The sequence below is a fragment of the Nannospalax galili genome, unplaced genomic scaffold (assembly GCF_000622305.1).
Source record: "Nannospalax galili isolate Female #2095 unplaced genomic scaffold, S.galili_v1.0 scaffold199, whole genome shotgun sequence".
Taxonomy (NCBI): Eukaryota; Metazoa; Chordata; class Mammalia; order Rodentia; family Spalacidae; genus Nannospalax; species Nannospalax galili.
The window spans coordinates 1,804,762-1,818,929 of NW_008343559.1; the positions used below are offsets into that span (position 1 = coordinate 1,804,762).

The 14,168-nt window shown below is 42.3% G+C and overlaps 1 protein-coding gene across 3 annotated transcripts in view; it reads left to right on the top strand.

Moving 5' to 3' along the window:
• Adipor2 (adiponectin receptor 2) overlaps positions 1-14,168 on the top strand; it is a 49,501-nt gene that overhangs the window by 32,015 nt on the left and 3,318 nt on the right. For all 3 annotated transcript variants that reach the window (XR_003850564.1, XM_008839752.3, XM_017799811.2), the window contains 3 exons: positions 10,101-10,287; positions 10,531-10,718; positions 11,973-12,166. Coding sequence is in view for 2 of the 3 variants with exons in the window: in XM_008839752.3 (XP_008837974.1) it covers positions 10,101-10,287; positions 10,531-10,718; positions 11,973-12,166 (569 nt within the window). In the remaining variant the exon portion in view is untranslated. The remainder of the gene's footprint in view (positions 1-10,100; positions 10,288-10,530; positions 10,719-11,972; positions 12,167-14,168) is intronic.

The window sequence follows — 14,168 nt, forward strand, 5'->3', positions numbered from 1 at the left end:
CTATGCCTTCTTCCAGTGCTGATTTTAAGCTTTATTGCATTGTGGTCTGATAGAATGCATGGAATTATTTCAATCTTTTTGTTGAGGTTTGTTTTGTCCCCTAGTATAGGTTGATTTTAAATGTTGTTGCATGGGGTGCTGAGTAGAAAGTATGTCCTTTGGTGCTTGGGTGGAATACTCGGTAGATGTCTATTAGGTCCATTTGATATATGGTATTACTTAATTCAGATGTCTCTCTGTTAACTCTCTGCCCTCTTGACCTATCTAATGGAGACAGTGGGGTATTGAAGTCCCCTACTGTTAATGAGTTGGGGTTAATCTGGGTCTTAAAGTCCTGTAGTATTGTTTTTATGAAGTTGGGTGCACCAGAGTTTGGTGAATATATGTTCATGATTGTAATATCATGTATGAGTTTGTGCATTCTGTCACCATTGCTCTAAGTTTATATGAACAAGTTCCCAGCTGCCTGGAAGAGTCTGCTCCCTTGTAGACATCCACCACCCCTGGCTCTTACAGTCTTTCCACTCCCTTTTCCACAATGGTCCCTGAGCCCTGCATAGCAGAGGTTTAATATAGGAGTCCTAGCCAGCAACACACTCTCTTCAGTTTCTTATTCTCTACATTTTGACCAGTTGTGGCTTTATGTGTAAATCAGCCTCTGTTACATGTGGAAGTTTCAGTGATGGCAGTTGTGAGATTCATTAATGATCTCACTACCTCTGTTCCATGAGCTTTGAAAGTGGGGATTGCACTCTAGATGTGTCCCTTAGGGCTGGGCATCTCACAGACATTTATTTTCTGTATTTGATCAGCTATGGAACTCTATAAAAGTCTCCATCTATTGCAAAAAAAATCTACTTTGATGAATGGTAATAAATATATGTGTCTGTAAATACAAGGATACATAAGTATACAGTAGGAAATTACATTTTCAATGGATGTAACAATCCTGGGTTTTCCCTAGGATCTATATCCTTTGCAGTTGGTTATATTTGGCTATATTTACAGTACCACATATGAGTTCTCGCCTGTGACTTGTTTCTCTTTTGCAGCTTTCAGAATTGTCTCTTTGTTTTGTATGCTTAGTGTTTTTACTTTGATGTGCCGTGGAGAGTTTCTTTTCTGGTCCTAACTGTTTGGTGTTCTATATGCTTCTTTTATTTGTATAGGCATGTCTTTCTTTAATTTTGGGAAATATTCTTCTACGATTCTTTTGAGGAGCTGGTCCATGCCATAATGTTGGGATTCTTCTCCTTCCTGTATGCCAGGACTTGTAAGTTTGGTCTTTTTATGGTGTCACACAATTCCTGCATATTCCGTTCTTGTGCTTTCTTAAAATTTTCATAATCTTTTTGAGTGGTCTATTTCGTCCACTTTATCTTCCACTCTTGATATTCTGTTTTCCATTTCATTCATCTTATTGGTGAGGCTTTCTCCTGTCATTTCTAATTGGCTTACTGAGTGTTTCACTTCCTTCTTCATTTCTGGCTGAGTGGTCTTCAATATTTCTAGCTCTTCTCTGAATTCATTCAGAAGTTTATCCCTGTCTTCCTTCAGTTCTTTGATTTCTTTGTTTGTGTGTTCTTTAAATTCACTGAATCCTTTTATCCTGTTTATAATTGTTCTTTTGAGTTCCATATCCTGCATTATCTCTAGGGGGCTCTCATTGTACTTCTCTAGAGAACTATTGGTATTTGTTGGGAATATATTCTTTTGGTTTTTCATGTTATTATTTTTTCTCTGTGGTTTTGACGTGTGAATTTCTTTTGTAGTTTCCGATTCTTGTGTTAGACTCAAGCCTTCAAGTTTAGGTCTGCTTCTTTTTGTAAACTTTATGTGCCTTTGTGATTTACTTTTGGGCATGAAAAGCTGGTTCGTCTAAGGTTCTGGTTCTCTCTTTTGATTTTATATTGGAGTGGCCAGATTGCTTTTGTCTTTAGGAGTTCCCACAGAGGCCCAAGTCAGATGATCAACTGCTCTCAGGCTTTCTCCTAAGGTCTGGATCCCTCCAGGAAAGAGTTTGGCCTCAGGAATTTGGGGGTTGGGCTGGCCTGGGAGCAGGGCCCAGGAAAGGTGCTTGTCTCAGGCAGCTGGTGGCCGTGCCACCCAGCGATGCAAAGGGAGATGAGGGCAGGAAGAGGCTCCAAGGGCTCCTGGGGACTGCAGGGAGGACCTGGGTTGGTCTAGATGCAGTGGATCAGGAAGCCAAAACATCAGCCCGGTTGTACAAGAAAGAGGCTGGTGGGTTGTGCAGCCCAGGGAAGCAGAGAGGTGTATGGGTGGGACCAGGCCTAGAGGGCTCCTGGGGACCTCGAGGAGGAACTGGGTCCGTCTGGATGCAAGGGATCAGGAAGCAGTGGTGCTTCCCCTGGAGTGTGGGGCGCTAAGAGAAGGAATGGGACATGATCCAGGCTAGGAGGAGAGACCGGTTGGGGAGATGGGAGGGTGAATGAGGCTGGGGGTGTCAAGGCACCGAGGGCACAGTCAACTTACCCTGGAGAGAGGCTGGCAGTGGTCTTATTTTCTTACGTTTGAGAGCACTTGAAAAATATATTTGAGTTTCCCGTTGACCCCTGGACTTTCAGTAATGAAATTTCTTATTCATTGACTCTTTGTTTATCTTACTTGCACTGTGATTTTTATTACAACTAATTCATATTTTTCTCTCCTAGATTTTTGTTTGTTTTGAGACAGGGTCTTACTATGTTTCCCAGGCTAGCCTAGAACTCAAGATCTTCCTCAGCCTCCTGAGTGCTGCAATTTCAAGTGTGCCTTCACACCTGGTTTCTTTCCTAGATCTTTTGAACAGTGTCCTCAAACCAAGCAAAGGAAGAGTTGCTGTATAAAATATATAACATTTTAATAAGCATTGAGAGGAAGCTATATTAGAAAGTAAGCTGATTTTTTTCCAGTTGTTACTTAGAATATTTGTATAATTATATTTCAGTTGGTGTGAAACAATATGAAATTTGATATTTTTTCTTAAAATAGTTTTTACTTTTATTTTATGTGTATGAGTGTTATGCCTGCACATATGTAAATGTACCCATGTCATACAGTACCTGTAAAGGTCAGAAGAGGGCATCGGCTCCCCTGGAGCTGGATGGATGGTGGTTAGCTGCCATGTGGCTGCTGGGATTCAAACCTAGGTCCTCTGTAAGAACAGCCAGTGTTCTTAACCAGTGAGCCATCTCTCCAGCCCTCTGAGTTTTTTTTTTTGTTGTTTTTTGTTTTGAATACAGATGAGAGAATAGAGAATATGGTGGGGAAAAAAGAATGTTCTCCAGTGAAAGGTACCAGGACAGCTGAATTAGCCATAATGAAGGAGCATGAGGCATGAAAGCACAAGTCTATAATCCCAGTATTTGGGAAGCTGAGACTGGATTGTAGCAGATCAGTTGGAGCTACATAGTGAGATTCTGTCTCAAAACCAAAAATAAAACTGAAGCTCAACTCCAGCCTCATTACAAGAGCTAAAATAGTAAACTCTTGGGAGAAAATACAGATACAAGTTTTGGTGACCTGGACTTAGGCACCTCCCGCTGCCACTGGAATATTCATGTATTCTGTCATTTATGTTAAGGCCTATTGATTGAAGTTAGTGTCCCCTGATGTCCCTCAGTGCAGGTTCATCTGCCAGAGTCTAGTCAGCCTTTCTAGAGTTGTTCCCTTAAAGAAGATCATCTCTTCCTCACCTAGTAGTAATCAGCGGCCCAATAGTTCTTTGGCTAAGATTAGGGCCTGCTGCCTATTTCCACAGTTCTATGCTGGGTGGTTTTCTGCTTGAGTTTGCATGCATCTTGTGCATGCTGTCACCATTGCTGTAAGTTCATTTGAGCAAGGTCCCAGGAGCCTGTAAGACTCTATTTCTAATGGTCATGCACCTCCTCCCTTGGCTCTTACAATCTTTCCACCCTCTCTTCTGCAGTGGTCCTTAAGCCCTGTGTTCATTGCCTTCTCTTGCATGAGGCACCTTCGTTGATGAGAGTGGGGGGATGTATTACTATTCTTTCTACCCCTTGCTCCACTATGTTCCATGAGTCTTAGGTCGAGAGGTTTCATTGTAGATATGTCACTTAGAGTTAGGCATTTTACAGATACATAATCTCTGTGTGTGACCAGTTGTGGAACTCTGTAGATACTCTCCATCTGTTGCAAAAGATGTTTCTTTGATGCATGGTGGCTGGCATACTAACAGTTTCTTAGAATTGATATGTAAAGTATATGCAGCCAAAGGGAAGTAATTTTTTTTTTCTGCTTTGGTTTGGTGTTTTGTTGAACTTTAATTTTTTTCTTTTTTATAACTTTAAAAAGATTTTTTGTATGTGTATTTCATATAGAATATCCCAAACAATCTTATTCATCTTAATACCCACATCCCAAATGGCACCCTCCCATAGCTCTCCCCACCCCTCAACCCCCACTGGAGCCCATATACCCTGTCATCCCTGTTACTGTCCACTGTGTTATCAGTGCCCCCAGCCGTTCCCCAGTGCTAGTGCATCCACTGAGTCTAGTCAGCCTATCTAGAGATCCTTGTTTTAGGAAGATCAGCTCTTCTTCATCTAGCAGCAATCAGCTGCCAACATTCCTTTAGAAAAGATTGGGGTCTGCTGTTCATTTTCCCAGTTCTACTGTCCGGGAGTCTCTTGGGCCACCCTGGCCAAAAACTCAAAGGAAGGAGATATCTCACCATTTTCAAAATGAAATAAGCATAGGAGAAGTTAACTTCTTCAAAATCATACAGCAAGTTGTGGAACTTGGACTTGATTCAAGGCAGAATGAATCCAAAACCTGTATTTTAAACTCAAACCCTACAGGAAAAATTAGGTAAGCAGTAGCCAAATCACATGGAGGTTCATGTGCCAAGACAAGAGTCTGTATTTTATTCTAAATGTAGTACATCGTCACTGAAAGGTTTAAACAACAGACTGACATTATCCCATTTACTTTTTAAGTGAAGTCAAGGGCAGGAGTGGGAATGTCTGCATAAAAGAAAGGATTGCACAAGACTACAAAGTCCAGGTGGTGATCTGATACACTTACCTACCTACCTACATGCAGGCAATACACTCATATACATAAAATTTTTAAAAAATAAAAAATTTAAAAAATTTAAAGAATAAGATTGTTTGAGGATCTGTTCTTCAGGGGTCACATGGGATTGGGAGGAGCTCCTGCCTCCTTTCTTTTACTAGTTCCATCTATGTGAAGATAAGTCAAAGGTCCTGCTCGATCATGGCTGGCTTCACTTGGAAGCATGGAGGAAATGTTTCCTCTGTGTTGACCCTCCTCTTTGTAGATTGGACACTGGCTCAAGTCCATCTGGTGGGGTCTCCATGGCCTCCTTGATCAAGAGGACAGGTGACTCACCACAGTTACAGGACATTTTGAGAGATGCTCCATAGTCCCCTGGAACTTAGTTGACCTTGGAGGGCAAGGAGCGAAAACTGTCCTTTAAGTCCCTCTGACCAGATTAGTATAGGCCTCACAGTATGGCGTTAAATACCCAAGAAGGTTAGTTCCACCAGTCTGGTACTTTTAATTACCATGCGCTACGTAGATAAAGCGTGGGCAAAAACCAAACGTTCTCCGATAAACCTTGACTAGACATATGTTATGTTCTTTGAGCTAATTGTATGTATAATTTGTCAGTAGATTGTTGGACTAATATGGTTCCCTCTCGTTTTTTAAAAAACTATCTAGGCATTATTTCTCTCTGATTGTCTAACCCTTCCACCGTGGTTTCCCCATTTTCCCCATTTCTCCCTTAATAATACCTTTCTCCTAAGGTCTCTCCTCTCTTGAGTTCCTTCTTTCCCTTTATCCCCAAGGTTCCTTGTATAACCCTCCCTTCTCCCTCCCATTAAAATACCCCCCCTCCCTTTTTTTTGGTCTTTTTGAGACAGGGTCTCCCTGTAGCCCCAGCTGTCCTGGAACTCACTATGTAGACCAGGCTGGCCTTGAACTCACAGAGATCCGCCTGCATCTGCCTCCCGAGTGCTGGGATTAAAGGCGTGCGCCACCATGCCCGGCTATAACCCCATTTTTATCCATATCTCTCTTATTAATACCTGTTTCCTGAAAGTAAATTTTTAATCAAAAAATTATAAAATAAATAAAATAAATTGCACATTGTCACAAATATTGTTAAGAAACTTAAAAAGACAAAATAGTGATCTTTTCAAATCACATGTTTCTACAGAGAAGGTATACAAATGGCCAGTGAGCGCATGAGCAATACTTATTCTCATCAGTCATATAAGGAAATACAAATTAGATGTACTGAGAAGTACAATAAAATACCACTTTACTCCCTCCAGGATTTCTATGATCAGGAAAATGGAAAATAAGCCTTGGCTGGGATATGGAGAGAAATTAGAACTTTTCTTTTCTTTTTTGTGTTTTTGAGATAGGGTTTTCCTGTAGCCCCAGCTGGCCTGGAACTCACTATATAGATCAGACTGGCATTGACTTCACAGAGATCTGCTTGTTCCAGGTTCTCGAGTGCTGGGATTAAAGGTGTGCGCCACCACATCTAGCTTGAAATTAGAACTTTTTATGTTACTAGTAACTTACCTCAAAAAGTTACAGAGTCACTAATAATTCCACACCTGGTGCATACTCAGGATAATTGAGGAGCTGGGGAGATGGTTCAGTGGTTAAGAGCACTTGGCTGCACTTGGAGAGGACCCAGGTTTAATTTGATTCCCAGCACCTAGATGGTGGCTAATGGTCTGTAACTCCAGTTCCAGGGGATCCAGTGCCCTCTTCTGACCTCTGTGGGCATTGCAGGACACAGGTGCACATGCAGGCAAAACACTCATTCACATTAAATGGATAAACAAAAAATATTTTAAAAAGATAATTGAATTCATGTTCACACAAAAGATATACAAGAATATTTATAGCAACATTAATAATAGCTGATAAGTAGTAGCAACCAACTAATGAATCAGTAAACTAAATATGATATATCCTTCTAATAGAACATTATCTGGGAGCTAGTGAGATGGCTTAGTGAGTAAAGGTACTGATGCCCTGAATTCAGTCCCGGGACCCACATGATGGAAGGAGAACTTGCTCTCTAATCTTCACATACATGCACACAAAAGTAACAAATAAAATAACATTTTTTTTTTTTTTTTGCAAAGAATGTTATTTGGCCACAAAAGGGGTGAATTACTGATACTGCAACCAAGTGAGTTCTTAAAACATTTGCTAATTAAACAAAATGAGACACAGCAGGCTACATAATTGTGTGATTCCATGTATGTGAAATGTCCAGAAAAGGCAAATCTATAGAGACAGAAAGTAGATTTGTAGTTTAGTGCTGGAGGGAGTAGAGAATGTTGGATGACACCAGGTTCAAAGCTGTTTGGTGTGTCGAAGAGGTTTTGGAATTAGACATGATAGTTGTGCAGCCTTGTGAGTGTGCTTTACTCCATGTGACTTGTATTTCTTTCTTTCTTTTTTTTTTTTTTAAGTTTTTATTTTATGTGTATGAGTGTTATGCCTGCATGTAGGTAAGTGCACCTGTGTTGTGCAGTGCCTGTGGAGGACAGAAGATTTATGTGTATGAGTGTTATGCCTGCATGTAGGTAAGTGCACCTGTGTTGTATAATGCCCGTGGAGGACAGAAGAGGCTGTCGGATCCCCTGGAACTGGAGTTACAGACCGTTGTTAGCTGCCGTGTGGGTGCTGGGATTTGAACCCGGGTCTTCTGCAAGAACAGCCAGTGTTCTTAACTGCTGAGCCATCTCTCCAGCCCCAATGACTTGTATTTCTTATCTCATGTTTGGTTTCTACTGTACCTTCAAGTTCTTGTCTGCTAGTGTAGTGAGAGTGGAACAGAGCATCTCATCAAGTTTATAGGTGGCATCAAAGTCAAGGATACTTTTGAAAAAATTGTTTTGGGAGCTGGAGAGATGGCTCAGCAGTTAAGAGCACTTAGTACTCCTCGAATGACCCAGGTTTAGTTCCCAGCACCCACATGGTGGCTAACAACCATCCTTAGCTCAAGTTCTAGGGTATCTGACACCCTCTTCCAAGCTTCTGCAGGCACCAGGCATGTATATGGTGCACTCACATACATGCAGGCAAAACACTCATACACATAAAATAAAAATAAATAACATCCTTAAAGAATTATTTTGGGGGATTGGAGAGATGGCTCAGCAGTTAAGAGATTTGATGGCTCTTGTAGGGAACCCTGATTTGATTCTCAGCACCCACATGTCAGCAAACAACCATTCATACATAACTCCAGTTCCAGGGGATCTGACGTCCTCTTCTGGCCTCTACAGGCAATGCACGACATGGCTGCACTTATATACATGCAGGAAATGTACATAAAATAAAAATGAAATATCGAAAATTATGGTTAAAATGAATTAAAATGATAAAATAGAATCATCAGCTTCTATCTGTGCCTTCCTTAGCCTTCTCTAAGCAATAAGAACATGGTGTCACAGAATTGAGTATGAGCCAGGTCTGGTGACACAGCTTTATGGAAGCCTGAGGCAGGAGGATCACAAGTTCAAGGCCTACTTGGGCTAGAGTGAGTCTGGGCAATTTAGTGAAGGTGTCTCCAAAAATACAAAGAGTGGACTGGTTCAGTGGCTTAGTGCATATACATGGACACACTAAAGTTGTGTTTTTGCTGTGTTTGCTTATTTGTTTATTTGTAAGCAAGGAGGAGAGCTGGGGACATAGCTCAGTGGTAGAGTGCTTGGCATGTTATAAGGTACTAGTTTCAGTTCCCAGCACCAAAACAAAAACAGTAGCAACAGCAAAAAACCCCACAAAACCAAAACACCTCCATCAAAAATAACCGAACAGCTGGACATGGTGGCTCATGCCTTTAATCCCAGCACTTGGGAGATAGAGGGAGAGGGCAGAGGGCAGAGAAGTAGAGGCAGAGGGCAGAGGCACAGAGGCAGAGGCAGAGGCAGAGAGGCAGAGGCAGAGGGCGGAGAAGTAGAGGCAGAGGGCAGAGAAGTAGAGGCAGAGGGCAGAGGCACAGAGGCAGAGGCAGAGGCAGAGAGGCAGAGGCAGAGGGCGGAGAAGTAGAGGCAGAGGGCAGAGAAGTAGAGGCAGAGGGCAGAGGCACAGAGGCAGAGGCAGAGGCAGAGAGGCAGAGGCAGAGGGCGGAGAAGTAGAGGCAGAGGGCAGAGAAGTAGAGGCAGAGGGCAGAGAGACAGAGGCAGAGAGGGAGAGACAGAGGCAGAGACAGAGACAGAGGTAGAGGCAGAGGCAGAGAGGCAGAGGCAGAGAAGTAGAGGCAGAGAGGCAGAGACAGAGGCAGAGAGGCAGAGGGTGGAGAAGTAGAGGCAGAGAGGCAGAGGCAGATCTCTATGAGATTGAGGCCGGCTTGCCTGGTCTACAATGCAAATTCTAGGTCAGCTGGGGCTACAGGGAGATTCTGTCTCATTCCAATTTTAGTATATGTGCTACCGAAGTGGGCATGAGGCCCTGTCTCAAAACAACCCCCCCCCACGCCCCCAACAACAAAAATCAGGTATGAAATTTCTAACTCTAAAGTACTGGGCCAGTTAATGAGGACCAGAGAAACAGCACAGTGCTCCTTAGCATCTACAAGCGAGTGAGATGGACCTCTGAAAGCTAGCTTACAACATGTATGTCAGAATTTGATAGATGGAATTCTATACTGAATCTAAGAAGTAACTGTACTATCTAGTTTCTTTTTGGATTGTGTTCCTAGGTGAATGTTTTCCTTTCCTTTCCCTTTCCTAAGCTAGAATCTCATATATCCCTGGCTGGCCTCAAACTCCCTTGGTTGCTGAGGATACCATGAACTTCTGATCCTCCAGGTTATGCTAGGCAAGCACTCTGCCAGTTGAGCTGTAGCCTCAACCAGCCACTTTGTGTGTGTTGTGTGTGTGAAGCTGAAGTATATATGTACCAACAATATCTTAAATAAACTATAGTTTCGGGTAAACTCAGTTATTTGGAAACATTTTTCTCACAGAATTTATGATTCAGGTATCATTGCTACTGAGAAAAATTGAGAACACAGTGCATAACACCATCCCTTCAAACAGATGACATTTTATTTATCCTTTGCATTCTTTTACTAGGTTGTGTATTCTTCCTGTGCCTGGGGATCTTTTATATGTTTCGCCCAAATATATCCTTTGTGGCCCCTCTTCAAGAGAAAGTGGTCTTTGGATTATTTTTCTTGGGAGCCATTCTCTGCCTTTCATTTTCATGGCTCTTCCACACAGTCTACTGCCATTCAGAAGGGGTCTCCCGACTCTTCTCTAAGTAAGTATCTGTGTAGTCCATGTTGTCATCTGTGGTTTAGGGATAGTGGCAGGGAAAGCTAACCAGTAGAGCTGGCAGGATTCTTGATGCTCCCACATGGGACGCTGCCCCTTAATTAAAGCAGGTGATCCTTACCTCCTCTCCTCATTGTTGTTAATGGTTTTATGTCATGGGGGATTAATTGCTACCTGTAATGGATGGTAATTTTTTCATTAACTCGAGTTTTTTCAATTTCAATCCTAGATTGGATTACTCTGGTATTGCTCTTCTGATTATGGGAAGTTTTGTTCCTTGGCTTTATTATTCTTTCTACTGTAATCCACAACCTTGCTTCATCTACTTGATTGTCATCTGTGTGCTGGGCATTGCAGCCATTATTGTCTCCCAGTGGGACATGTTTGCCACCCCTCAGTATCGGGGGGTCAGAGCAGGTAAGTGCATGTGGACATGCAGTTATTACCAGTCATTCATTTAGGGTCTGCTGTTTACAAACACATGCTATGCATTTGCAGTGCAGAGATGAAGAAAGCTCAGTCCTGTTGAGGGACTTTTAACCTGGTAGCTGTAGTCACAAAGTTGAGGGGCAGTGATGAGGGTGTGCAGATACGTATTTTGAGCAGTGTTTACAAGTCCATAGGGTGGTAACTCTGCTGCTCTTATGAAATTGTGACTTCTTATTCTTTTAGCTCAGCCTATTTTGTATTGGCTGATTCTTTTTGTGCTTATTTTTAGTTTTGTTTTATATTTTTATTTAAACTTTTTTTGTCTTTATGAGACAGGGTCTCCCTATAGCCCTAGCTGGCCTGAAACTTGCTATGTAGATCAAGCTTGTTTCAAATTCACAAAGATCTGCCTGTCTCTGCTTCCCAACTGCTGGGACTAAAGGTGTGCACTACTATGCCTGGCTTATTTAAACATTTTTTTTTTTTTTAATGTGTGTGAGTGTATTGCTTGCAAGTACGTAAGTGCACCCGTGTCAGAAGAGGGTGTTGGATTCCCCTGGAACTGGAGTTACACAGGCTTGTTAGCCATCATGTGGATGCTGGGAATCAAACCAGGGTCCTCTGCAAGAGCAGCCAGAGCTCTTAACTGCTGAGCCATCTGTTTGTAACTCCAGTTCCAGGAGATCCAATGCCTTCTTCTGACCTCCCTGGGCATTGTATGACTTGGGTGCACTTACATACATGCAGAGAACACACACACACACACACACACACACACAGAGAGAGAGAGAGAACATCTTCGCCAAGTGGAGCTGAGCATTGTACTGTTTATAAACCTCAGAAGAACTGAAGTCCTTAGCCTTTGACTAAATGAATGAAAAGTGCCATCAGTATTACAATCTGTGTCTGTAAAAGGGCAGCAGTTGAAGAAGCTGAAACAAGCTCCCCAAGCTTTCCTAAAGTTCTTAGCAACATGGTTCTGATCCTCAGGGCTACTTACTGTTGACTCTGAGCCTGGCTTACTAGGCGACTCCTTGCATTTGTAAATAGAGCTTTAGAACCTAGCTGTGTTGTCTTGTATGACAGTGTTCCAGAGTTTGAAGGACCTTCTTTTTCCTTTAAGGCAATGTTGCATCTTACTTTGAAATTTTAAGTTGACAGAGTAAATAGTACTATGCTGTAATATAGACTTCTTATTTCTGTTGTGTGTTTTCTTTTTATTCCATTCTTATGATGTCTTAGGAGTGTTTCTGGGCTTAGGCCTGAGTGGAATCATCCCCACCTTGCACTATGTCATCTCAGAGGGCTTCCTGAAGGCTGCCACCATTGGGCAGATAGGCTGGCTGATGCTCATGGCCAGCCTCTATATCACAGGAGCTGCCCTCTATGCTGCCCGCATCCCTGAACGCTTCTTCCCTGGCAAATGTGACATCTGGGTAAGTGTGATCAGTGGTGATTAGGCATATGTGCCTGTTGTTAGTATGCTGTTGGCGCACTGGAAAATGATGAAATAAAAAAAGTTTCAAAATTGAGAGACTTGTGTTCTAGTCTTAAATCTATCTCTCATCTGGGTCTCTCTGGACAGTAAGCATGGTAATAACTCATTGTTTGAGCACGTGGTACCAAACACAGTACTGAGTACTGTGCATGCACTGACTCATCTGGAGTTATCAGTGCCACAGGCATAAATATTGCTGTTTCCATTTTACAGACTAGGTAACTAAGGCCCAGGAATGTTTGGCAACTTGTCTAAGGCAAATGGCTATCAGTTGGAAGAATCTGAATTGGAACCAAGCCGGTTTTAGTGTCTATCTGTGCTCTTGTTTGCTGTACTGTACGGAAGAGTAATTAGCGATTCTCTCTCTATTTCCCTTCTGTTTCTATTTTCTAACTTATGAAAGGAGGATCATCTTCTACTACAATTCTTTTTTTTTTTTTTGGTCTTTTTGAGATAGGGTCTCCCTGTAGCCCCAGCAGGCCTAGATTCACTTATGGAGACCAAGCTGGCCTCGAACTCACAGAAATCTGCCTGCCTCTGCCTCCTGAGTGCTGGGATTAAAGGCATGCGCCACCATGCCTGGCCTAATCCTTTTTTGAAAAAAAGATGGCATAGTTATTAATTTTTATTTTATTATTGCTGTATGTGTTTGATATAGGTGTGTGGGATAGGATGCACATTCTGTAGCATGCATGTGGAGTCAGAGGACAACTTTGGGGAGTTGGCTCTCTCCTTTCCCATGGTTCCAGGGATTGAATTTAGATTGTCAGGCTTGCACAACAGGTGCTTTCACCTACTGAGCCATTTTACTGACCCTGAGCTCTTTCAGATACCAAAAGCCAGTGATAAGTGATGAGAAATTGAGTCTGTAGATGTCTAGTGGAGGGGGCGGTAACTAGACTGTAGTTAATGGTGAGACACTAGGGAAGAGAAGAAAGAAAAGAAAATGTGAGGGGCCCATGGAGATAGAACTTTGTAGCTGGAGAGGATCTGAACTATTCTCAGTAATGTGGTAAGAGTTGGAGAACTCATGGTTCAAGATCCGACCTGGGCAGGCCTGCTTCTCATCGTTGCTGACAGGTGTAGGCTGAACTGGCCATCCAGTGTCTTAGATGTTTAGTTTAGCTGTCTATAAAGGGAAGATAAGCCTGAGCTCAAGCCATCTTTGGAGCTTCAGATTAGTTAATTTACCTTTTTGAGATTGCCACCTCATACTTTTGACACAGATTGAACATAGACATTTCAACCTTTAGGAGAATTAATTCCCTTTGGTTTCCTAGGAAACACCTTATGGGATATAACTTTTAGCTTCTTATTTATACTTCTAAAATCAGTTCTTTCCCCTGATAAATATGCTTTGCTGCTGTAATTTTTCATCTTGAGACTATGAGAGAATATTGTAATTTCTGAAGAAAATTGTGGTGTACTGAGCAAACCGGTCGCTCTTCTTAAGATGTAAAGTAACATTCAGCAGAATAAGAAAAATCAGAAATAGCATCATGTGCTTGTAGACCAGCTCTGACTTGAGAAGGAAGTAGAAGTATTTGCCCAGTCTTCTGGTTTTCATGTGATTCCTGAATCTTAATGCAGAAGGAAACTCCAAGGACCTTTTCCTGTGGCCTTCTACTGAATACTAGAAGTTCCTTTAATTTTCCTAACAGAGAGAAACATTTTGTGTATGCATGTGTGGTGTGTGGTGTGGTGGGTGTATATGTGTGTGTAGAGGCCAGAGGTCAATGGTCGGTATCTTCCTCAGTCCCTGTCCACCTTATTTTTTGAGACAGGATCTCTGGTTAAACCTGGAGCCCACTGATTGGCTACACTAGCTCGTCTGTGAACTCCAGGAATCCATCTGTCTCTGCCTTTCCAGTGCTGAGATTATAGGTGCTTGCTACTGTTCCCACCTTTTTATTTAGGTAATAATGGGTTTGAAGCCAGGT